This window comes from Empidonax traillii, unplaced genomic scaffold, assembly GCF_003031625.1.
Source record: "Empidonax traillii isolate 1590-97213 ecotype Southwest subspecies unplaced genomic scaffold, ASM303162v1 scaffold570:size522666, whole genome shotgun sequence".
Lineage (NCBI taxonomy): Eukaryota > Metazoa > Chordata > Aves > Passeriformes > Tyrannidae > Empidonax > Empidonax traillii.
Window position 1 is genome coordinate 365,597 of NW_020955763.1, and position 26,444 is coordinate 392,040.

The 26,444-nt window shown below is 44.0% G+C and overlaps 2 protein-coding genes across 3 annotated transcripts in view; both read right to left on the reverse strand.

Annotated features, from left to right (window-relative positions):
• ARHGEF4 (Rho guanine nucleotide exchange factor 4) overlaps window positions 1-23,089 on the reverse strand; it is a 116,968-nt gene extending 93,879 nt beyond the window's left edge. Inside the window, exons 1-4 of one of the 2 annotated variants that reach the window (XM_027897946.1) lie at window positions 21,117-23,089; window positions 18,401-18,457; window positions 16,887-17,213; window positions 11,416-11,545 (exon numbers count right to left, since the gene is read on the reverse strand). In XM_027897946.1, the coding sequence (XP_027753747.1) occupies window positions 11,416-11,545; window positions 16,887-17,213; window positions 18,401-18,457; window positions 21,117-23,081 (2,479 nt within the window). In that variant the 5' untranslated portion in view covers window positions 23,082-23,089. Of the gene's footprint in view, window positions 1-3,700; window positions 4,025-11,415; window positions 11,546-16,886; window positions 17,214-18,400; window positions 18,458-21,116 lie in introns of those variants that run through there. The other variant, XM_027897947.1, reaches the window with a different exon arrangement.
• LOC114064689 overlaps window positions 23,081-26,444 on the reverse strand; it is a 94,932-nt gene continuing 91,568 nt past the window's right edge. Inside the window, exons 5-6 of the mRNA XM_027897951.1 lie at window positions 23,166-25,817; window positions 23,081-23,119 (exon numbers count right to left, since the gene is read on the reverse strand). Of these exons, the coding sequence (XP_027753752.1) occupies window positions 23,081-23,119; window positions 23,166-24,986 (1,860 nt within the window). The 5' untranslated portion in view covers window positions 24,987-25,817. The remainder of the gene's footprint in view (window positions 23,120-23,165; window positions 25,818-26,444) is intronic.

Genomic DNA, 26,444 nt, shown 5'->3' on the forward strand with positions numbered 1-26,444 from the left:
ATACTCAGAGGATCTCAGGGTAACTGTGGCAACCATTACTCCTTCAGGTTGTGATTCCCCCTTTGTCCCCACCTTTCTTTGCCCTTCCAGTCCTTCCCGACTTGGACAAGCAAAAGAGTAAACAGAAGTATTAATGAGGTTGGGATTGGACCTGCAACAAAGGACCTGGAAAAGCAAAGAGAGCTGCTCACAGGCTTGAATCTGGAAACAATTCTAAAGGAAACAAACTTTTCAGTGGAGTTGTACAACAGAGATGAATGGGATAGAGGCAGCATGAGCCTGGGATACAAAGTCTTGCTAGGAAACCAGGGTGAAGTGTTCATAGTTCCACTGAATCACTTGCTGGAGCACTGTCACAACTGACCTTTAATTTGGATGCCTCATGGGTTTTTTGTCCAGCTGAGATACTTAAGGCCTGATTTCCAGAACTGCTGAGCCACCCCAGCTCCCAATCATTTTCTTACTGAAGAACCGCATGGGCCAAACACTTGGAAATTGCTCATGAGTATTTAAAAATAGCAAGGCTACTATCCAAGCATCAAACCATATGTACCTCTTTTTCTACCCTAAATCACACTTTGAAAACCTCCCGGGCCCTCTGAGAGGGTTATTGATGCTTGTGAAGTCTCCTGGCATCCTCAAATGGAGAGCCTGGTAGAACTGTAGAGCATTCCCTGTTTTCAGATTTATATCTAGCTTCAGGGAGAGGGGCCTCCTCACGTAAGCTACTGTTTATTGACATTTAGACCAAAAATGCCATGCACTGATACTAAAACCCAGTAGAATTTGCTACTTCATACGAGTCTGAACAATGTTTTTTGCATAGTTGCATTTCAAATGGCACTTGCACAGAAATTTATGCTGTAACAACAGGTCTTTTCTCTTCTAGCTGTCACATTTAGCTGCCCCTCTTGATCAACATACCAGAAGAAGGTCATCCCCAAACCAAAAGGAATTGTACCGCATTACTGCAGAGGAATATTACTAACCAAAGACAGTTTTTGCCCCTATGAACATGGAAAAACATAGCCTGTGTAGAAAAGTCAGGTAATGTCAACACACTGTCAAACATACCCATGTGTAAACACACAAACACACCTGTCTTTCATTCCCTGGAAATCTAATTTGTGTAAAAGAGAAGCTCAGATGGCTGCATTCCGATTGTACCTCCCACCTCCCTCTCACCTCCACTTTTCAGCCACTTAAATCTGGTTTATTTCTAATCTTTCTTCTCTGAAATCTTAGACAGCGACAGACTCAGACTGAGGATCCCTGCAGACAAGCTTACATGCACATTGAGGGAAGAAAAGCAAAACCCTGTCTACCAAGTCCACCTATCCAACCCAAAGGCCACTACAGGGAATGCAGAATCCCTTTAAAACAGAGAAAGAGATTCACTCTTCTAGGTCTGGAGCTTCCAGACCTTTTTTAATGCACAGTTGGGCACTTCAGAGTGTTTCCACACAGTTCATACTCTTTTTTTTCCCCTCCAGTTTCTTGGTGTATCACATACAAAGATGCTGGAGACTCCCAGCTCCTCTGAGGAGATGACATTCCCATGCATTCTAGTTGCCATTTCTCTCATGCACTGCCAGCTGCTGTTGCTTCTGCTGGGGGTTTTGTTGTTTGGTTTAAACACTGTTTTAAATTTTACCATTCAAAAATGTTATTTAGGACAAGCTTCAAAGAAATCCCACCTCACTCCTCGGACAGCCAACTGACGATAATGACGAGGAGCAGTTCTACCACAGCTTCCTTAGTTTAATCCAAAGAAAAATTGTGACAGTGAAGAATCAACACAAAATAAATTTTTCTGAGAGATGCATTGCCCCCAAGGTTTAACCCTAATTCTGACCTGAATTTTGTTAGTGGTTAGAGGTAAACTCTCAAATATCTCTTGCACATGAGAAGACACCTACTGTAGTAGTTCAAGGCAGTGATCTGCTTTTATTATTGTATTGATATATCAACACTGTAATTATGAAACTTAATTTGGTCAATCTTCAGTCTGTCTCCATACCATTTTCTATTCCATTTCCTCCCATCTCTGCATTTCCTGCTAAATGCATGCAGCATCCACAAAATGACACCATGCCTCACAGCCCTTGGAGCAAGACTGCTGTGGAAAAAATGAAAGAGCATTTAGAAAAAAGAGACTCAGTCTCAAAGCCCGATTTTGCTATCAGCGTTACTTCTTTTATATCACTGTACACCACTTGTATCAATTGACCTGATTCAGGCCAAGAATGCACCCAGGACAGCTGACAGCAAACCCTCACACACAGAGAGGACTGAACCACTGCCACAGCCCCGCGTGCAACTCTGAGCAGTAGTTTGCAAAAAGACCCTGTGCCAGCATTAGTGTGTGCCAATGTCAGAGCTGTGCTGGGGATTATTTGCATTCTCAGTTACAGGACAAAATGAGCCAGCAGATGCTACAAGACACAAAAACACGCCCCCATGTATTTATGGTCCAAATCATTGCCCAAACCAGAGTACCAATGGTCTGATCTCACCCTGAGCCTTTTTCCTGCCTCTGGGCTCTCAGGACACACTGTAGGTGTTCAGTGTTTCTTGGCCACCAAAAGCTCTGGGGTGTGGGTTGGAAAGTCAGATAGACTGGCCACCCTGCTGTGGTCCTTGCCTGGATCGTGCAATTACTCACACTTCAGCAGAGGATCCAGGGCAGCAATTCAGATTTTATTAAACAGCCTGAAATCTACAGTAGCAGATGGAATTACAAGACCTTTCAATAATTAAAAGTATACACGACTAAAGCAGATTACACAGAACTACACCCTGAATTCTTCCCAAGCCTTGATTCTAGCTGGTAGCACTGAGTATTTTTACTAAGGAAATGCCAGTCAGTGGTGGCCTGGAAGGCACTTGTCTGAATTTATCTAATAGAGGAACTAATTTACTGCAGCCCTGCTAAAAATCTCTCTGAACAGCAACAGCTGAACAGCTCAGCAATCATTGGCCGTCACCATCAGTGCCAGGCTGCTTTGCTACTGCCACTTGGGAATGAGAGACCTTCCTTACCGTGCTTGCAGTTCAAACATTCAAACCCTAAATAGGCACACCAGTGACTAAAAACCAGAATTCCAGGCTGAGTCAAAACAGGCTATATGAACGTGCCTCCAATATCTCTGGTTCAGAAAGGCATTAAATAATGGATGGGAAAACAAAAACTGAACTTGAGCAGCTGGCTCAGGGAACTGCCTTTCCCTCCTTCAGTGCACAGCAGGGCAACCCTACCTAGCCCTCATCTGCTGCACACAGCTTGGACATTTTCTAAGGGCAGCAATACTCTATACTGGAATTCACACAGAGAAATGTCAACTCTATAACGTTGGGCCCTATGTAATTAAGCTGATATAAGAAATGCTGTTCCAAAAGGCAAGGACACCTTTAATCAGGTAGAAGCCTAAGCACTGTTTCCAAAGCCATTAAGAACCTATTTCTTCCCTTCTGACTTAAGAAGTCTATTAAGGGTCTATGATGTTTTGGTTTAGCTGTGAGTCTGCAGGGGGTTTAACTAGCAAACACTGAATGTTTTGCTTATTTCTCAAGACTAAGAGACTGCATTTCCAAATTATATACTTTTTCCAGAGGGTTTGGTTTGGTCTCTCAAGGTCAGTGCAATATCACAGAGCAGTTTAAAAAAAAAAAAAAAAAAAGGGAAAAAATAGCCCCTTACCTGTGGCAGAGTGAAGACTCTCCAAGCTCCAGTATCTGGACAGGACACCTCTCATCCCACCACCACCACACACCACCCCGCTGCTGTCTGAATCCGAACCCGGGGAGAGCCCGGAGCTTCCACTGCTGCTGCAGTTCTCCCCACTGTGTGCCCCGCTGGACTCACTGGGGCACTGCTGGGTCCTCATGCAGGCAGGTGAGAGGGAGAGCCAGGGGCTCTGCTCTGCCGGGGGAGGAAAGGGGCTCCGCTCTCCGCGGCTGCTCCCAGGGCAGCGGTACCTGGCAGCGCTGCCCGAGCACTGAGCTGGATTCCTACCCTCCTCTCCGCTTGCCTCGATGCATCCTGACATCATAGGGGTCCACTAAGGAGGCTCCCTCTGTGGCAGCTCAACTGCTTTCAGCTGCAGCTTCCAGCAGCTGATTTTGATTAAAGCCGATTTCAAGGCACGAAAAAAAAGCAAGGGTGAGACAGAGATCTCTCCTCCTAATTTAGCAGAACTGTCAGATTAAAAATAAATAAGTGGAAATAGTAGAATTTCATGCATTTTAAAAATGCCCAAGTGAGAGAGACCTTGTGTTATCTGCTTCCCCTGAGAACTCAGAAAGGACTTAACATATAAACTAATCATGTTTAGAACTGGCTGCGGCTGCTGCTATTAAAAAACTATTTTTGTAAGTCCTCAGAAAAAGAATTCAAAATGAAATCAAAGCCAGAAAAACACAGATTGAGATCTGGGGAGGTTGCAGCTGGGAGCTTTGAAAAATCATTTAGCATCCCCTCCCGGACCATGGACCTGGGATGATCCCTATTTCCATATGTGATCTCTGTAAGAGACCTCAGTCCCAACTGAAACAGCATCAATAACTACTTTTTAATTGGAAAGGTTTACATTTTCATTACCTAAGGTGATTCAGTGTGTCCCTATAAGAAGGATTCTAAAAGGATACTAGTTTCCTGAGAATGCAGAAATACCTGTGCAGTTTAACAACAGCTTTGAGGCACCACAGAGGTTTTATGATAAAGGATATTTCTGGGTTGCCACTCTGCTCAATCACCTGCCTTCCAATGGTAGATATGTCCAACTATCAAAATCATTTAAGAGTAGCCATGTGGTTTGTAACATGTGCAGCAGAAAACAGTGTGAGGCCAGAATAGATTGCTTCAGTGTGAATTACCCAGGTCAGGTGAGAGTTTGCCAGGTGAGACTCAGGAATGGACCAAAATAAAGGAGGAGCTTGGCTCTGCCAGCAAAGCTGGGAGGGTGACAGCCACCCACAGTGGGCCACAGAGGAGCAGGTGGGGAACCCCCAAACTGCTCCTACTGCTTACAGAGTGAACATGTCTCTAGGCACACAAACCCAGAAACTAAGAGCTTAATTTCACATAAGAACTGAAAATGCTTTTTCACTATTTCTGAATCAGGTAGTTCTTTCCAAAGCAAATAAAGCTACGTTATATGGCCATGGCAGACTGCTTTGACAGAGAAACCCCTTTGACTTTGCCTCACTATCTCTGCAGTATCAGAGTTATTTTATTTCAGTAAGACTTCTGCTTTACTGAGTATTTCCTAAAAGAAAAAAAAAAATTTCACCCTCCATCACTGCAGAATATTACAAAGAACCCAACAGTGCTGAGCCAACTTCTGAGTCCTTAAATATTTCAGCTATTCTTTAAAAGAAAGGTCTCTGCAGCAATAAAAAACTCAACATTTCTACAGTGGCCTGTAACAAAATTATGCCTTCAATTATCTTCTGTATGTAACTACTTGGACCAAAATATCTTCTCTAATGCCTTCTGATACAGAAATGGAAACATGTTCTTGATTTGACTGCAGTAGAACCACTCTTCTGCATTGATCTGGTTCTTTCAGGGCATCCTAGAGCTGCCTGCATTGAAGCATAACTGGAGAGAAACACTTCTTGATCACTATAGTGAGGGGAAGGGAAGTTAAGCATTGACCACAAAGATCAATGCAGCTGTTCTATGGATGTGCAGCACGGGGGGTTGAGAAGAGGAAGGGACAGGGCAGCTCTTCAGACATGAAAGGTGCTAAGGAGAGGCCCCAATTCAGTCCTGATTATCACTTGCTCCTTGCAGTCCCCACTTGGTGCATGAAAAGTGAGGAAACTCCACGTACCTGCTTCTCTCACCGACTGAACTACTGAACCCAACGTTATTTACATGGGCTCTGTAGCTACTGCTCTTGCCTGGCAGATCTCCACCTGCTTACACCACTCCATCTGTTCTCTGCTAACCCTCCCACTTCTGCTCTGGATGATCCCCGAAAATGCCAGAGACGGCAGTGCTGAAGGTGTTACAGTGGTATGTGCATTGCATTTGTGGATTGGAGAGGTGTATTTTTTAATAGAATGGAAAGAGGAAAAATACTACAAAGCCAAGTTGTGGAAAGCAAATATTGTATCAGAGTCTAAGCCTGCAACTCGTCACTGAAGGGTTCCACCTGACTATAGGTTTTTATTTTTTCTTGTTGTCAAATCTACAGAAAGATTTTCTTCTGTAGCACTAGAGAGAGAAGTTATCTACAGTTGATGTAGCAGCAGCTGACTCCAGCTACAGATTAAGGATCTCACTGCTCAGCCTGGTCAAGGGAGTCAAACTAGACTGAGCTTTGAACAGCCTGATCCTAAATATCTGTTGGATTTTTTAGTCTCTCTTGGGTTCTCTTGTAGTCTCATAGCTTTGAACAGTGATTGCCAGAATCATTCAGGATTTGCTAGGATCTTCTTCCCTCTTTGCCACATGAAAAGTTTTTATTGGTGTACTAAACCTTTCACCTCAGTAACTAATATGACCAATCCCACTCAACCTGCTCAGACAACTTTTCAGGAACTCAGCCACCACTGGGCCCAGCTTCTCAGGCTGGATGAAAACTTTTGAGTGAGGACACATTACCAGAGACCTCTCGGAGTGCAAATGTTTGTGGCTGTGCTTAAACAGAATCAAGATTGACCCAGTGGGTCTAACCTTCCTGTGATTAAGAGAAAAACATGCAGTAGGCGACATGATTTTTTGTTTAACCACTTCAATTCAATTACACTTCTATGGATTAATGAGGATGGAATGGACATTTCATGCTACAGCTACAATGATACACATCTGGGAAACTGCATGCCAGTTTTTTCTGTGTCCCTTCAAGAATTAAAATGACAAAAACAGAGTAAATAGCTCAGCTTGTTATTTTGCTGAACTACAGGACTGCTAAATATTTATAAGACATAATGAAGTCCTGGTTTTGAGCTAATATTTTCCCTCTAGAACAGATTTCTCCAGTGGCTGTCAAACATCTTCACATTAACTGTTGCCAAATGTGAGTTTAACAGCCCATCTATAGCTGGGAAAAGAAGATGAAAGTTGGCCACATGATGCTGAGTAAACAAACAGTCCCTTTTGCCTCTGAGAAATACTTTCCGCTACACCAGGGAGGCCAGAGGATAACTCAGTATCACTAAATGGTCACTGTTTTCCAGACTATCCACAAAAGATTCAGGCTTTGAGAACTTGGCTGGCCTATTCCTCTTGCAAGATTTCCAAGGCCACCAGTATGTTCATCAGTGCACATCAGCCACAATGAGTTCATTCCTCTTTGGTTGGCACAACCAACACCAGCACTGTGGTGTAATGCCAGGGCATCTCTTGTAGACATCTGATAGCAGGAAACTAAAAGATCTCAGGCTGTTTAAGTCTGACAAGATTCATGGGAAGTTGCCAAAAATTTTGGTCTGCATTTAAATAATGATTTTAAATAATACAGGTTTAAGATCTGTTCTAGCACAGCTACAAACCTGATCTTGTAATACACCGGTTACAAGTTTCTCCCTCTATGAGGATATGACAAATCCTGAAGGTTTATGGTCCCATGTGTGTCCCTACGCACGAAGAAAAAAAACAAAATAGAAGTTTCACAGATTCTCTGAGAGGCAGCATTGGGAAAACATCTGAGAAAATGTAACGAGCTGGCACAAGAATACAAGTCTCTGGCTGAGGTAACAGCAAGAGCAGGAACATCAAGAAACTACACCTGCAACTCTCAGACAATTACTTGTGTCTGTCACTTGCCTCCAGCTGAAAAGTCCCTGTGGAAAAGCTCAGAGAAGGCAGCACCTCCCCTGAATGTTCCTTCTGCTCTAGACCCATGGGCTCTCAGCTCTTGTACCCAGAACTGCTCATCTCTGAGCTTCAGCCCTGTTGTAGCCACATTCTCCCAGCTGCACCCCCTGTCCAAACAGCTTCCCAGCAACATCCAAAATTTTAGGCAAAGTCTTCAGGTTATAAATAAACAAATATCTGTCTTAGGAGAGAGATGGGAAAGGAGAGGATGGGTATGATAACCTAAAAGACAAACATGCTGGTCCACTGCTTCAACCCAAAGCCTTGTTATCCTACCGCTGCTCACTCCAGTACATATTATGCCCTTCTCTCTCACCCCTTTTCTGGTCCAATTCCTGTGTCGAAGGTCTCTAAAGATCTTCAGAAGCTGCCAAAAAGCAGAAAAGCATTCTCATATCTACATTAGGAAGTAGCTTGTTTCCTACACTGGCAGTAAGGAACAATCTGCAAGGTACAAATGAAGACATAGGAATAACTTGACAAGTAGAAGAAGAGGAGAAGAACTGAAGGGAGACCTCAGCGCTGTCTACAACATCATCATGAGAGTAGGAGGAGGGGCAGGCACTGATCTCTTCTCTGTGGAGACCAGTGACAGAACCTGAGCAAATGGCTTGAAGTTGTGTCAGGGCAGGGTTAGGTTGGATATTAGGAAGAGGTTCTTCCCCCAGAGGGTGTTTGGGCACTGAACAGGCTCCCCAGGGCAGTGGGCACAGCACCAAGGCTGCGAGAGCTCAGGGAGCGTTTGGACAACACTCTCAAGCACACAGTGTAACTCTTGGAGGGTTCTGTGCAGGGCCAAAAGTTGGATTCAGTAATCCTTGTGGGCCCCTTCCAACACAGAATATTCTGTGATTCTCTGAATTAAAGGGGAAAGACGCTTTATATTCATCAACACTACGTACTGGAGTGTGTAGCAGCCAGGGAAGCCCTTCCAAAGCATTTAAAGGTTCCTGATGTTTGAACGGGACAGTAAACTTAGCGAACTCCGGGGTGTATGTGTGTGCACAGGGGGTGTCTGTGCTCCCTCCCTGCCCGGGGGGGGCTGCAGGCTCGCACGGGGATGACACGGCCCCGCCGCGCCGCATTTCACAGGGGCCGGAGCCACCTGCTGGTGCCACACGGTGTGTCAGGCCCGGGCACCGCAGGGGACAGGGAGAGTAGCGCTCGGAGTGACTGCTCCCCACTGCTGGGATAGCCAGGTGACAGCTCTGAGCCTGCCTCTTTTCTTCCAGCACGGCATAAAGACAGAGCGATGTCTGCTCCAGTGGCAGCGGCTGGTGAACAGAAGGTAACGAGCACAGCATTAACATTAAACTCCTCTCCCAGCACTCCTGGTATGTTCTAGCTGGGAACAGGCAGCCTCACCTAAGACAGTAAGTCTGAGCCCAGCTAAGCTCTTGTCCCCAGGTACTGGGGAGCTCAGGACAGAAATCTCCCAGCTGTGCACGGCACCTTTCAGGCTGGGATCCTGACATTTGTCACGTACCTGAAGAATAGAGAGGCTTATGAAATATTCCATCCCCCACAGTCTCTGCAGCAGTCCCTGCACGAGGTGACCAGGTGCAGGCTTTGGGAGTGAGAAATTTATCCATATTTTCAACAAGGAAGTACACAGTACCACTGCATATTGCACAGTACTTTCATATTCAGTGTCTTTTATGACTAAAGCATAAACTGGGGTCATCAGTATAAGCTGTTGCAGCCTTGGAGTTAGAAATCTTGAAATTAGATTAAATTAAGCCATTATTTAATTTTATATTTATTTTACATCATCTACAGCTCTGTCAAAAGCAACAGGTATCACAACAAAGCTGTGCAAGAATCAAAGATTCTGCATTCTGCTGCACTACTGCTGCCTCAAGGACATACCCAATCCTAAAACTGAGCCAACAACTTCAGAGTATTGCTTCAGTAATTTGCAGTTTTCTTCTCAGCCACATCCTACCACAGGAAGGACGGGGGCACACATTAATCACCCCCAAAATGCTTCAAATGAAGCCCACAAGCTGCAGCTAATAGAGATGGCTGTGACAGAAGAATCTCTGCTTCCTCTCTCCACCATTTTACTCCCCCGTGAACACAGTTTTGGTGTTGAAAAAAGGGTTCTGCACCATTTAATATGTTTTGCTACATTTACTCAGAAATTCTTCAGGTCCAGGCTTAGGCCAGGGTATGAAGTTCACTTGTACCTATCTCAGGAATATTGTGTGAATCATAGAGGACTCAGTTTCATGCCCCATTTCTAGACAGCATATAAACACCTACAGCACTGCCAGCTGGTCAGTCTACATGCATTTACTCCCCCTATCCACCTTTAGAAATTCATACATATTTTTTAACTCCCTCAGGTCCCAGTTGGGAACTACCATGAAATTTGTCTCAGCTGTGACTCTGAATTTACTTCTATGACAGCAGTGCTCAGGGATTTCAGCTAATGTCAGAGATGCACAGACAACTTGACAATGATGGGTTTCCATCTGGGATTTCCAATGAGTAAAGCTGCAGCTTTTTTAATTCAGCCAGGGAGCTGGTCATAAGCACTGGGGCAACACCAGATGCTTGTGACAGCAAGTGATCAAAGCCCTCAGTGCTGAGAGAGCAGAGGCAGGGCTCTTGACACCATGATAATAAATAGTTTGATTTCCTATTTGCAGATGAAGCCTCATGACTCTGTGCAGGAGTTGTACAAAGTGTCTAAAAGCAAACCAGTTATGTTTGACAAAATGTTATGACCATTCAACTCTGATGTAACAAGTGCAGTGTTATTGTCCCTTGATTAGGTAACTCCAGCAGTGTTTAATCAATGGTACAGAGACCTTCTGAGGCAGAAATGGCAGCTTGGCACCCAACTGTGGCTGGCTTTTCCTGGCTAGATTCCGAACTGCTGAACAACTCCTCTGCGTTCTGTTTTTCTTATTCTACCCCAATGATAGAGATATCTGCAGTGTTTGGGAAGGCACTGTCAGATGGAGAATTTAAAAACCTGGCAAAGATACATCTCCATGTTTAATAATCCATGCAACTTACATTTTAATTCTGAAAAAGTGTCAGTCACTGGAAATGAAGCAGACACGATACTTCATGAAAACACAGCATACTTGCTCTTTAAGGGGATTTAAAGTACAGGAAACTTGTATCTCTAGAGGCTCATTTAGTTGCTTTAGTGCCTAATTAGCAACTTGAGAGGAGCCTCACCATACCCACCGCAGTACTCTCCAGGAACACAAGGCAGAGAGTCTGTTTCATCTGCAGAAACCTAATTCAGGAGTGTGATAAACACAGCATCATCCCAGGTGAGACTGAGTGCTCCTCAGACAACACAGTGCTTCTACATCAAGCACACTGTCATTGCCAGGAGAGATCTCTTCTTCACTAAAAAGCTGACCAATGCCTTTAAACACCACCCTGGTTATTCACTCAGGGAGAAAACAATCCAGAACATGAAAAGCACATGAAAGGTTCAACCCTAAAGCAGGTTTCTGCACAGACATCATAAATAGGTTAGACTGCACACAAAGTTTCCATACTCAATAAACCAGAGCTCAGTGCTCTCATAATTCATGCCCAGCTAAGATTGGTGTACACACCGGGAGCAGAGATGCGCCGTTTCCAGCCCACACAGTCCAAGCCTGTCGGAGTGCTCTGGGAAAATGGATGCAGTTTCAGTGGCAGCATGTCAAAGGCAACAGGAGATGTGATGGATGGACTTCTTCCAGCCTGTAACAGGAGAGGAAAAGCAAAGGCAACAATTATTAAACCTGTCCTGTAGGACAAAATATAGCACCTCTTTCCACCTCTGGTAGCTGTTCGTGTGAGTAAGCAGAGCATTAGTAGACACACATGGATAATTGTGGCTAGAGAGGTTAAAAACCAGTGAGAAGGCAGGACAGTTGTGAGTAACAAGAACAGGAGAAGTGGATAACCAGATGCTGGATTCATACTTCACATCCAACCACACACACCTACATTCACAGAATGTTTTGCTCCTTCCTGAGTGTTTCTAGTGGGAGGGAAAAGCACATCACTCCAAGTCATCCCCTCAGCTACAGAAGTGTTCCTACAGCTTTATAACAAATAGTTCCTGTTCTGGTATTTTAACATGCAAATAAAGCTTTTCCCTTCAGAGATTTATTGGTACCGATCCACACCCATATAGATTGTGGATAACAACATTCTTCTCTTCAGTTAAAGGTACAAATAAGAACTCTTGCTTTCTGCTCTACCTGGCTGATTGATTTTACAAAACTGACAGAACTTTACGAAACTTTGAAAACTCTTTTGAAAACACTGGCAGACCTGAGTGAACTTCAGCTGGTTTAAAGGGGAGAATGTATAGATACATACACATAGCTCATGACCTCTAATAGAGAATGCAGTAATTAATGGATAATGCAGGGACACTTTTATCCCTTCTCCTCCCTCCTCTCCCCCATACCTCTTGTGGCTGGCACACAGAGAAAACACTTGACTTGCAGGTGACTGGGAGATCAGCTGGTCAGTAAGCACTGGTCCCACAGGCACAACCAGTTTTCATCTCTGTCGCTACACCCCTTCCTTCGCCTGCTGTGACATTCAGTTACAACATATCCATCCTTCACTGGAGACAAAAATTTGGTATATTGGTTTACTGAGGTCCAGTAGTTTATGTAGGATCTTTCCTTCTCCCTAGCAGCCCACACGATGTGCCATCAGCATAAAGTCTGCTGACTAGCCTTGATGCTGAAGCCTCCTCTTTAGAAGATGGCCATTAGTCAAAACCTCCTTCCAGAACTAAGCAGAACACAGTGCCCAACCAGCTGAGAGTGCTGCTGCTCTGTGCCTGGTTTGCTTTTTTCCCCTGGACTTACTTTGCTAAAACAAAGAACACAGCCAATATTTTGGCCCAAATCACCATCTCCTGAGGGATAATGTGAACCCTGTTCAAATTAACCTGAGCAGTGCCTGTTTTCCTAGAAAAGTCACAGCAAAGCCCCAGTGGGAGCACACGCTCTTCCAGTGACAATGAAATCAAGCAAGACGACTTCCTGGGCCACAGCTCCCAAAATGTCAAGGGTAAAGTCGAGGTTATTTACATGAAAGGTGATAGAAAGCATTGCTGTTCTGTGTAAGACTAGAAAGCAGAATCCTGCCCCGGGGCTGTCACAATAAAAACTGCAGGCTTCTTATTAATCCCTGGGACATCAGAGCAAATTTCAGGTACAGGCATTGATTCCTACAGCGTGTGCAACCCAATGTCAGGAGAGGAAGCATTTTCAGGGGCATTAGTAATATGTGGGCAGGGTTTTCTCCAACCTACAAGGAGGGGAGGGGGAATGAGGGACCCTCTCTTTTCCATTTTATGCAAGAGGTTCCAGGGGGTTATTTCTATGCTCTTATACACAGCAGTTCAGTCCCTGGCAGAGGCATTTACCCTTGCTATGTGTCTGTGCCTTGTCAGGTGCACAAGAGAGGGAGACTTTTCTCATTAAATCCCCTCTCCAAAGCATGTTCATTAGCCTCTTGAAGTGTGTCTGAGGTGGCCACAGTGCTCATAACTATGGTAGTAACCAGCAAAACTTCATTTTCTCTTATTTTGGATACGGTAAAATCAGATTTCCAGAAGTCATATTCAGGGCAATAAGCTAAAGATCTGCTTTTCACTGCTTCTCATTTCTCTTTCAAAATAAAAGAGAGCTTTTTCTGCACGATTCCCCCTCTGGGCATAGCCCCCTGATGGGCCTTTTAGGAATCTCTCTAATTTGGCTGCGCACAAACTGTGCTCAAACAAACGCACGTAGAAGCCATGTCTGTGCTCCTATTGCTGTGCACTCAAGAGGCATCAAGCTTAACAGCCAGGGTTTAAGTTTTTGTTGAAACAGGAAAGCACAGGATGGGAACAGACAGACAGTTCAGAGACATCACTACAAATCTTTTGCAAAAATAATTCCCAAAACGGAGCCCATTGCTGTTACAGCATTACATATGTCAGTGTTTTGGGGCATTGTCTCTGGTCCAGTTAGGGAACTTATACCGCATTAAAAACAAGAGGACCCCAGGCTACAGCATGAAACCATCACCATAAAGAGGGCAAAGCCTATGGCCAAGCAGAAGAATATAGATTCATCCCACAGCTGTATGAGTTTTTCTTCTTCTCCTTGGTGGGGAGGGTGTTATGTTAAGACTTTAAGGTCCGAGATCAGAACCTGCTCAGCTTGTTACTGGCAGCATCTCATTATAAGGGACAAGCTGGGTCAAGCTTTGAGTTTGGCTGGGAATTTACACAGGCTGTTCCCATTTAAAGCAGTTCAGCAGCTTAGTGGACCTAAGCAGAACAAGGATCATTATATAGAATTGTTTAGGACTGGTATTTAAAAGGTTATTCTTTTAAGTTTAGAGGTAGTTTCTTGGTTGTTTGTCCATCTCCCTCTGAATCCCAAGTGCCAGCCCTCAGAGTAGTCTTATATTTCCCCTTTACTCATCTATGTACATTGATCTGAATCACAGAGTAGTACCAGAAATCAGCACTTGACAAAATCAAGAATTCCTCCCTGCTTTGCCCTATTAAGTTGTTTTCCCAATGCAGCATTACATCACCTTGTGTGCTGACCTGATCTTGACTTAACACAATGTGACTTGTCACAACAGAAGCCACTCATCCCAAGGCAGCCGTGTGTCAGAAAACATCAGACTGGAAATTTCAGATCTCCAAAGCCCCATACAGTCGCCTTGTTGCAGTCACAAACCCACAGCAGACAATGAACATCTTACAAAGCTGCTTTTGTGATAATTTGTTTCTTCTTATTAAAGGGGATTTAGCATCCTTCTAAAACTGCCCTCAAACACTGCAGCTTGTGACAGCACTCCCATGACACTTGGGAACACAAATAAGCCTGCACTATTACAGGACTAGAGCATTGCAAAGGCAGAAAAAAAAACTGGAAAAAGAAACTACTATAAATTAAAAGTACAGGCCAAGAAATGCAGTTGTATGGTCACACAGGAAATAGCCCTTGGATCCCACCAGTTCTCTCATTAAACCAGCATTATGCTTTCTTGGCCTACCCACCAAGATTAAAGCATCAATAACCTACAGAACACAAACTGACAGAAACAAAACCCCCAAATATACCTGCATACTACTAAATATCTTCTGCTTATCTCTATTATCCGGAGAAGAACGAACCAGGAAAGGAACTAAAACCCCAGAGTGCCCCAGGCAGGTGATCGTTAAGTGGGGTGTCTCCACGGGCACAGGGGCAGCTGCAAATCATCGTGCAGCTGATTCCAATTTAGAGGTAAGTTTGCACCAGAAAATAAGGGTGGAAATGCTTAAAGGAGAAGCTGTTTTCTGGCAGCATCCAAATGTGCAGTCAGTGAGCAGAGCAGACAGCATTCAAGCTGTGTAATCTGATGGCTCCAGGGGAAGCTGTTGAGGGAACTGGTCACTCCTCTCTGAAGCACTAATGGTCTCAGTGCTGGCCAACATGCCCCGCAGCACAGGCTAGGTTTCCATCACTATCCACACTTGGCAAGGAATTGTGAGAAATATTTTTAGCATATTTTACTGATTTCTGTGTATCACTGAGCCTGTGTAAGCCAGGGATTCATTTTCACTGCCTTGTTTCATCCTGTACAGCGCTAAGCACTCAGAACTTCGAACAAGATATAAAAGTAACCCAATTAATTTTGTTTTCACCTTAACATCCACACACCTCAGTAGCCTTACTCATTGTCTCCAACACATAGGTACTATGGAGCTGAGCCAGGGAAGCATCCTCACTGAACATCACAGAGTCATACCCAGCACCCATTCAAGCAGCAACTGGCAACACTTGGTTTTGAAAAGCCCCCCCACACACACACAAAATAGGACAGAGTTTTAGTCCCTGTTCTTGGAGAGGGAAGAACAGTGGGCAGTTTTTCAGAAACCCTGTTTCTGGAACTGGCCTGGCTTCCTGTCCCAAATGTCCATCTGCTTCAATGGGAGGCTCCCCCAGGCTGGCATGAGGCAGCAGGTTTTCCCTGGGAAAGCCACAGTGGACAGGCTGAGCTCTGTCAGGGGAATGTTTCGCCCTCACCATTCACAGAACTATTTGTGCACATAAGGTCAAACACATTCTGAAGTGGTGACAGGGCTACTGGAGCCTCAGCTCCCCTCAAACATCATCATTTCAATGCAAGAGCAAGTGGAAACAGGCAACCAGGACAACAGAGAGAAAGGGAAACAAATACAGACAACAGACAAAACCAGAAAACCCTGAGGAAAGCTTTTATTTGAGTATCTGCTTCTTGATTTCAAGCTTTATCAGAATTTTTTTCCATCCTATTATGAGATACTGCATGAAGCATCCCTTAACCTCGTGTCCTTTCTCCCCAGAAGTTCTTTATTATATATGAAGGTTACTTTTGGCTCTTGGATGCAGATTCATGGCTCTCCCTGAAGGGAACAGACCTTAGCTCTGGATCCAAGAGTAACAGATGCCATCAGTGTGAGTCACAACAGCCACAAAGTTTGTCACAAGCAATCATAATGCTGATCTAAAAGTCTCCCCCAGTGGAGAGGAGAATATTAATAGCTAAAACTCCAGTGGCAGTGTTCTCTCAAGCACTTCACAGCAGGAATTTGCCTCAGTAAGAATTGTGGAGTTGGCCTCATATACAAGGGAAATCTTATTTAGAAGTCCCTTATTAAAGTTGTACAGCAATGCCACAGGGCACAGAATGAGATTTCATCTGTTTAATTTATATTGATTTAAGGAAACTCTGATTTGCTCCCTGCCCTCCCTATGTTTCAGCTCACAGAGCAATCTGATGCTCTTGCATCCAATTTCCAGCGTAGCACAGGGTAAGAACTGTTTGCTTACAGTGACTAAAAAACCCACCACCTTTAGATACCATCACTTGTGGACCAGATTTGTGTTCCATCAGTCCCCGCAGAGTGCCAGGCCCACAGAGAAGCTGACAGAAGTGGCACCAGACAAAGTTCAAGGACAGGAACGTGGTGACAGCAGAGAGAAGCAGCTGGAGCAGAGAGGAAGACAGTGCCAGAGGACAAGGAGGACGGTGTACGGCTCCTTACTTTTAATGGGTCCCCCGGGAGACGCTGCACTTGAGCCCCTCTCTCTGGCCGTGTCTCCTTCTCTAGCTTCCTTTTTTGGTTCTTCTCCATCCAAACATCATCGAAGCTGAAACACTTATAGAGGGGTTTCGGTCTCTTCCTCCTCCTCTCTGGAATCTCCTTGGCTTTTTCATCTGGAGCAAGGAAGGAAAGCCTCCAGGCTTTGCTCTCCAGGGTGGAGTCAGGGCGGGGGGATGGTGGGACCCGGGGGGGCCTCCTTTTGCGATGGGGAACCCATTTCTTATTTGGCCTCTTTTCAGGCGCCGTTTGACATTGCTGTCTACACTCCTGTTTCACAAACAGCAGGTGAAAACACAGGGTTTGTTGGATGGAAATGTTGTTTGCTTCAAGTCAGTTTGAACAGAAGATGGCAAGACTCAGTTATCCAGTTCCAGAACTACTCAGAAGAAAAGGCTTAGGAGGACTCCACCCTGGAGCAGCAGCTCTGTGATCCTTTGGGAGTGCAATATATACTCCCTCTGCACAGGGCAGGGCCCTTTTCACCTCATTCTAGATGGCATATTACAATAACACTACTCCTAGGATTTAGGTCACTCTGTCTGTATAATATTATTTACAAAGACAGACAATATCTCTGAAAACAGGAAAATGACCTCCTCTCTGTCTCTGCTTTTCTGACTGCACTTCAGTTATACAATGTGAAAAGGCTTCCTAGATGCCTGCAGGTCTGATATATCAAGCCCTGTGTTTCCTGATGTGCTCTTTACACTATCCATTTTACTTGCTTAATGCTGGGCTGAGAGTAAGGAATTGAACACTTTGCCTTTCACTCTCATTGGAGTGGTTGCACAAAATTACAGCTTTTAAACTAGAACAACTGGAAATCAAGTGTGCCCTGAGGCAACCATCCACTATTCCAGGTAGCATCAGTGTTAGAATCAATAATAATTAAGGTGGGAGATACCAACAATGGGGAATGAATGATCTCAGGAGTCTCTTTTCATGACAAAAAAAAAAGCTCTATCCTGACAGTTTCCCACAGTTCATCTGAAGAACCCAAATAAAACCAAACTCCAGGCACTTCCTATCTATTCTCAACTAAACAACAATTCCAGATCAGTTCTTCTTGCCCCTGGTAAGAGATGCCACATCTAGAAACAGTAGATGCTGTGAAAAAGGAAAGTGTTTCCTGCTGGTGTTCTGTGCCTAATGCCATCACACTGGAGAGGACCAAGGAGAACGTTCAAATTCCAAACATGAGACATTTTAGGACAGTTTGCTCTTGCCTGGTGAATAACACAGTTATATAAGTAAAATCATGTCACAAACAGATTAATTAAACATGTAATGAAGGCCCTGACAGATGGGCAAACTGGTAATGGTTCTGTCTTGCTGTTTTCTGCATAAAATCTTTGTCCTGTAGGTAACCTGGAGAATGTTGAGATTGTTGTCCACTAGTGGGCACTCAGAGAGGGGCTGCTCTGTGCCCCACCAGGCTAAGAGGAGTTACTTACCAAAGTGGCAGCCAGAGGTGGCCAGGGCAAGCTGATCCAGTGCAGTTTGGCACAGCACTGTAACACAGATAAAGCCCCACCACTGCAAAAAATACCTGGCTGGGGGCTTGGGGAATATGTACAAATCCCCAGTATGTACATATTGGGGAATATGTACACTGGAGGGTACACTGGGAAGTGAACTCAAGAACTTCACAATTTTGCTTTTGGCTTGCCATAATGTCTTTTCTCTGTGGAACAGAAAAGGAATTTTCTTCAAATCCACTGATAAACTTAATTTTAAGATCTCTTTACTAAGCAACATACATGGGGAAGACCATGTTTACTGCATAGATGATAACTGTGCTGGGAAGACCTAACACTGTAAATACACTTTGCCCCATTGTCCCTGTTGTATTTTCAAAGATTTCTGAAAAAAACCCCCAACTTCACTTACAAGATCCAGGCTGCAGTTCTACTTGATTTCATGAAAATGGAAATAAAGACCTATCTGCTTTACTAGATCAGATGTTGTGTTTTGAAAGCTGAGGCATTTACATGAATTTCTAGGCTCCAGTTACATTTGCCCAATTTCAGATATCATATTTTGCAGCCTCCAGAAGAATCAGGAAAATTAAGCCGGTTTTATATGGCTTAGAAATCATTTAAATTTTTTATGGTTTTCTTTGAATAATTTAATCTAGCAATCAATTTAAGCAATTATTTATTTCCTTCTAATGGTTACATAGGATGTGGGCTTGCCTATTCAAGGCTTTACACATGTTGCACCTTTCCACTTCTTTCTAGATGTTCTTTTGAGCTATAATTTACAGGTCAGTGATTTTATTCACCCTCTGAGAGGCTTCATCTGTTGACAGCATGTATAGTCCAAGTCTTGCTTTTTCCTGGGCTAGTGTAACACTGCAGTGTCTTGTCTAGAATGTGGTGTCCTCTCTTAGGTTTGTAGGTAAAGTTGATGCCCATGAAAATAAAAGATTTTCAAGTAAAGCTGAGCACACCGGGGAATAAAGTAAATTCTCTTCCCCATTTTCCACCAGCAGTCCTGGTACTACGGGCCCTCACATCTCCAACTGCCACCCACACACTTCTTTGGATCAGCTGAAAACCCCAAGCCAATCAACCAGAACACTTTCACTGGGAATATGTGCAGAGAGGTTGAGGCAACTGGGTTTATGTAAACTCTTAAGAGGGCACTGGAGGCAATATAAGGGCAGTCACCAAAAACTTTCTATTTACATGAATGAGGGATCAAACTCCTCTCAGTAGTGCTAGACAGTGACACAAAACAATGGCCAGAAACTGTATCTTGGAAAGTTCTGGTTGGGCATTAGCAAAGAAAAAATTCTCCAGGAACATGTTTCCCAGAAAGGTATTGAAATCTTCAGCAGTGGAGGTTTTCAAGGCTTGGTTGGACAAAGCCATGGTTTTGTCTATGTGGTGGTGCCATGAGTCATGCATGCTCCTACCAACCATTTGTTTGTTTGTGTCTACACAAAAAACAGGGAGCTTCTATGAAAAAAATAGGGAGAAAGGGTAGACGAAGATCATTTTGGAGAGTATCAAAACTTTAATATCCACTGGGATGTGAGAGACAAAAGGAAACAGCAGCAAAGGCTGTGTGAGGGCTCATTTGAGTGGAGCACAAGCAGCCCTCAGCTGTAGGAACAGATCAGGCAGTTCTAGATTGATGAACTCTGGAAATTGTCCGTTCAGGGTATGCAGAAACTCATACCCTCTCTCAAGCACCACTTCTGACAATCTGCTCAACAAAATTATTCTCCTGTTTTCTTAATGACAAAACTCATCAGCAACAAAACTGAAAAAGTGGCAAAAGCAGCATGATCAAGACATGTCCTGGGATCTCAATGACAGCTCAGTCTCAGTCACTCTGGGGGTTGTGCTTAGCCATTGAAAGAGATTCCTAAGCTCCCAGCCACTTCACAACTTGGGAAATCCTCTCTGAGATTAAAAAGCTACTGACAGAGGAAGTCTCTGCTTTAGAAGGCTCCAGCCAATCAAGAGATCCCTCCTGAAGATACAACCTGTTCTGGGAGATCCAGCCTATGCCAAGGATTTCATGTGTTACCTGCATTAGAACACAATATAATATGAAAAGGACACCTTGACTCCGTGGGGTTTTTTTCCTGTTTGCTGTAGCAAAGATAGAAAAGGACTTCCAGCAGCATCCAAAGGGTAGTTAGGGTGACTGCAAAAGACTCATGGTACTTTGAAAGACAGCTATTCATCATCTAAAGAAAATTATTTTATTTCTTAAAAAGTGACTGCTAGCATTGGAATTAATTTCTATGGTACCTTTCATGTTGAGAAACTTATTTACTATATACTAGTTACAAGGCTCAATTCTGCCTTAAGAGGTTACCCCCTTTTTACCCAGCAAATAAAATGGAGTTGAACGCAGGGTGGTGTCTGTATAACCTGTCTGAGACATGTTATGCATTAGAGCTGTTGTGATTACTCCATTTTAGATTTTTGTGGCAAATCCTCCCTTAAAGAGTGAATCAATTCACATCATTTTGAACAGGAACAGAAAGAATGAGTAGTGCTACCTATCTCAGACCAAGGGGAATATTAATGCACCCATCATACCAGTGTGTTCATTGAGCCATCAAGGAGTTTCACAGGAATTCCTAACCCATATTAAAACAAAAGACTACAAACCACACCACCCTCTGGTCATTCCCAGGCAATAACTCACCTCATCTTGGAGCATGTCACTAATGGAAGAGGCTGTATTTAAGCTGATCTGGGATTGGCTGCTTATGCCACTGTCATCCCTCTGGTATTCGGTGTCCAGTGAGTGCACAGAAAATAAGAGACTACCCCTGGGTTTCAATGTCTTTGGTCTCTCAGGAGCCTCCAAACAGCTTTCAACTCCAGAGCTGTTCCCAAGAGAAATCATGGAAGTGGCACACACCCTTCCAGGATAACGGAAGGTCTTGTGGTGAGAAGTGGATCGTGGACTCTGTGGTTTGGGACTCATGGGCCTACAAGGCATGTCTTTACCATCGGAATTTGAGAGGTGGGGACACGATGGACTTGACTGACTAAATGCCAACTGCAAGTCAGCGGGGCTAAATGGAGATTTCATCCAGTATTCCTCTAGGGAAGTATTTAAACTGTTGCTGAGAACCTCCTGCTGTTCATCGCAGTCAGAACTCTGTGAGTATTTAATGCCCAAGTCATGGGACTGTATTCGTCTTCTCCACATACCTGCAGGTGAAGAGACATCAAGAGGTTCCACAGAGCTGTCAAAATAGTTGGAGCCATTATCTGCTTCTCTTTTAAAAAAAGTGTGTCCATTGGAACTACCCTGTCGCTCTCCGGATGTTCTCACCACACGGCCACCCGTTGCACTCAGACCCTCCTGTGTCGGTGATAAACTTGCTAAGACAGGCCTTTTCAGTCCATCTGCCTCCTTGCTTTTTAGAAAAGCTTTCCAGGTGCTCTGGCGAAGTTTGGCTTTCTCCTTTTCATTTTTCAGTGCTACTCTCGAACTCTGCTCAGTGTTTTCCTTTTCTGTAGATCTGGACTCAAATAAGCTTGAGAGGGATTTGTGTGCCAAGGCCAACCTTGTCTTGAACTTCTTGCCCTCAGGGGTTTTGTTCCTTTTGCATTCGTTTTCAGGGAATGATTTTCTAATCCCGGAGTGCTCCACAGGTTCACCGTCATTGTTTTCAGATGAACCTGAAACTTGTCGATCTGCATATTTGCCAGGTCCCACACAGGGAGAAGCTGAATTCGTATCTGCGTCTTCCATCAGTATCCGACCAGAGCCAGAGGCCTTCCTCAGGCTCAATCTGTTGAATAATCCTGAAGGTCTCTCATAGAATAAATCATCATCATCAGAGTACTCAGAGGTGTAACTTTCCTTCCTGTGGAAGACTAAACCAGATGGACAGCTTTTGAAAGACAGTAAACTTGCATTGTCTTCATCATCTTTCCCAGCTTCCAGCTCTTCTATCTTTGCCTTGATGCCAAAGAAACTGCTACTTCCCTGATTTTCTGCTGTGGCAGGCTTAGTTTTCCTGAAAGATGTCATTTTTGAGAATACTAAAAATCTGGAAGCTTTCCCACTGTTCTCATTCTTCGTTGGCTTCTGCACCGTTTTATAGAGACTGCTGTTACTTCCCAGGATGTGGGATAAGTTGTCATCCATTTCCTCGCTGTTAGTGCTGCAGGTACTTATATTATCCAGGCCCAGCATGCAAGTGTTATGGATCTCCCTGTTCACAGACTCATCAAAGACATCAGACACATCTAGACTGAGTGCACTGTCTTTGCTGTGGTTAGCAGTGCCTTCTGCAGCAGAGCCCTCCCTTCCTTCCCTAGGAGAAGGTCCTTCACAAATACCTATTTCTTCCTTTGAGCCATTACAGCCTTCATTTCCTTGCCTGCCTACTGCTTGGTCAGAGACAATGCTGGGCCCTTGAAGGTCAACATCAGCACCATCTCCCTGGCACAAACTGCTTACACTGCTGCTCGTTTCCAGTGTAACTGCACTAGTTATGTATAAGCCTTCCTCTCCGCCTTGATGTGCTTTGAGTTCCTGTTCCTTAGACACTTGGTCATCTCTTGTTTCAGGCTTTCTGAAGCCTGACTTTCTGAACTGCTCTAATTCAAAAGCAGTCTGTGCTCTGCAGGGCTCTTCCTCAGAGACCATCACACCACTTCTACAGTGTGGTTTGACAGTGCTGGGCCCTTGAGGGCCAACATCAACACCATCTCCCTGACACAAACTGTTTACACTGCTGCTTGTTTCTTGAGTTACTACATTAGTTATGTATAAGCCTTCCTCTTCCTCTCTGCCCTGATGTGCTCTGAATTCCTCTTCTTCAGATATGTGGTCATCTCTTGTTCCAGGCTTTCTGAAGCCTGATTTCCTGAACTGTTCTGTCTTTAGTTCAAAACCAGTCTGTCTTGTGCAGGGCTCTTCCTCAGAGACCTTCACACTACTTGGACTGTGTGATTTGATGAGCACTTCTTTGCAGGGATCTGTCTGACTTTCTGCATTCAGTGTGTCATTGCTAAGTGGGACAGTAACACTCCTGAATTCCACTTCCTCTCTTGTTGCTGTGGGATTACTACAGGTGAACCCTAAGGATGAAACTGCATCGGTTTTCTCTCTTTTCTCTTCTGAAACTTCTGGTTTTATTTCAGCTGTATCCCTGTCAGGGGGGACCTCTGCACTGCCAGGAATGGGCTGGGTGGCCAGAATTTGTTCTTTACAGACACAGTTTTCACCAAGAACTCTCTCTGGCTCATCATGAGCTTTGTTCGCAGTATGAAGAGACCTCAAATCCCTGCTCACTACCTTTCTCAATCTTTTGGTTACCACTTTAGTAGGAAGGTCATCATTCAGTGTCTGGGACTGTAATCCTTTCTGCTCTACAGAGACTCTAAATAGTTCAGGCTTTAGCTCTGGAACCATCACTAGATCCCTCCTCTGGTTTATATAATCTGATGTTGGAGTCCTTTCAACAGCAAAGACACTGTCACTGTCTTCATCCTTTCCTTTAAGAGTAGGATGTTCATTTGTTACTAGCTCAGAGTCATTCCTTAAGGCACCAGTTTTGCAACTTGTATTTTGCTTCACTGGCTCTTCATGCTCTGTCCCAGTGTCACTGCCACCTGGGTGTACTGTGGTTTTCAGGAATTTCCAACCAAAGTCAAGGTTAGAAGAATGATCTGCCCATCTTTCTCCTGCCACAATCTCCATACCTGACAGTTCTGATTCAAGGCCATTCTCCTTCAAAGGTTTTTGCTCTATTCCACTACTGGAAACACAGTTTACAGAACAATCCCAATCTCTGTTTTCCACAACAGCAGGAAAACCTACATGAGAAGCTGCAAGGTTCTCGGTACCATCAGTGTCCAATTCGACATCAGTACCACAGGGGAATCTGCCTGCTTCCAGAGCTCCTTCAGCTTTGTACTCATCACCTTTCATGAGTTCCTCAGCGTTTATGGTCACTGGCTCACAATCCAGGGCAGGGGAAGTCTTCTTTTGTTTGGGGCTGCCCTTGCCAGCATCACCCTCTATTAAGCTGTCAGTACAGGTATCAGCTGGCTCTGGGCTCAGGCCACATGTCTCTGATTCAGAGTGCAAATGATAATCAGTGCACTGGGGAGAGGCTGCTGGTTGAGAAACCCGACACTCATTTGAGTCTGTGTCAGCATCAACAGGAGATCTTTTTATGCCACAGTGGCCCTCTATTTTTATTACTGACTCAGAGCTTACAGGTATCCTTCCTAAGGCTTTCCAATTGTATTCAAAATCCAGCCCTTGAAGAGGTATTCTGTGACATGACCGTCTGAATTTGTTTGTCAGGTGACTGCAGCTCCCCACATATTCTGTCAGGCTTTGAGCACTGATGTTTTCAGGTACACTGTGCCATGTTTTACTTTCTGACCTTGTGTGTACTGGCCAAGATTTTGCTTTGAAGCAACTCTGGTAAAAGGGTGAATCTGATGTCAACATGGTCTCTGTACGTCCATGTTTTATCCTTTTACCTGTAGTTTCCTCACTGTCAGCTGAATTCCTCCTGCTGCATTTTATACTGGACATAGAATCTAATTCACACTTAAAGTCAGATGTCTCAATGTAACTTTTACAGTTAGGTCCATTTGTTTCAAAGTGAAGATTAGGCAAACTACAGCTTGGCACTGCATCTGACTGGAAGGAAAATTGCTGTACCTCAGGGAAAATCAAACAACTTTCTGAGTTTTCTTTGAAACAACCAATGCTTAATACTGCAGGACATTCCCTCTGTCTTGTAACATCATCTTCTGTAGGTGCTGAGTTGGTGCAGGACTGCACTTTTAAGCTTTCTAACTCTGCTTTATTTTGCAGTGCTGCCACAGACCTTCTCTTTGCCTGTGATACAATGCCCTCTTCACAGAATTGGTTCTCAGTGATAGAAGTATCACTAGAGAATGTTTGTTCTTCATCATCCAGTTCTTCACCTTCTGCCCTTGCAGACTGTAGGGAAAATTCAGCTTTTCTTGGTGCTGCTTTTATTTTGTAGGACAATCCGAACTGTATGTGCTGGGTGAATTCTGGTTGCCTGGAGCACGTCAGTTCATGGAAGGTTGTTTCTGCCCTTTCTTTGGGAAAATTACAGCACGGGGTTTTTTTTTCAGTAAACAGGCAGTTTGAATCCAAGCACGTGTTCCCAGCTACGTCACTAGAAAGGGATTCTGTATCTGATGCACTCTCATAAGGTTCAGTTTTTACATCTGACAAAGATCCACTCTGATGTGACACGGTCTCAAAATAATCTTCATCTGTTTCTTGGCTGGATCCACGTACCTCCAGCTCCGTTGTGCTCGGGGTAGAAGTACTCAGGTCGTCCTCAAACTCCCCTTCACTGATGTAGTTTTCAACTGGCTGTGGGGTCTGTGAATAAAAGAAATGAATGTTTTAGCAATGATTTCCCACAGCAGCAGGGTAACATGAATTATTATTAGAAAAGGGACTTTGGAACACAATAAATTTAATTCACATTGATGTCTTTGAAAGTTATACTTGATGTTTTACTTATTGATGGTCCTGAGGTCCTGGTCTTTCTACTCCTTACTTTTCCTTTAATGTTTCTTAAATAATCATTTTTTCTTTTTATTTCATTTGCAATTATGCAAAGACAAGGTTTTACTTTTGGTCATATCTTTCATAGCCCATCACCAAAACACATTTCACATTCAAATACATCAAATAAAAATCATCCCTTGACAGTAGATCTAAAAACTCTAATGAACCCGTCTTCAAATCCTAGGAGGAGGAGGAGGTTTATGTGAAAAACCTGAGAAGTCATTGTTATTGTCTGCATTAGAGAAATCTGGCATAAAAATATGCAGAATAACTGTACTTGAGTAACCAGATATTACCCACACCAAAGCCTGACCTAGAGGTGAAAGAAGCCTTAGATCTTGTTTTCCAGAAGGTTTATTCCAGGAGCACTACATGTATCAGTTATCAGAGCACATCCAAATCAGTGGCTCAGAGCACAGAGATCAAACTGCCAGT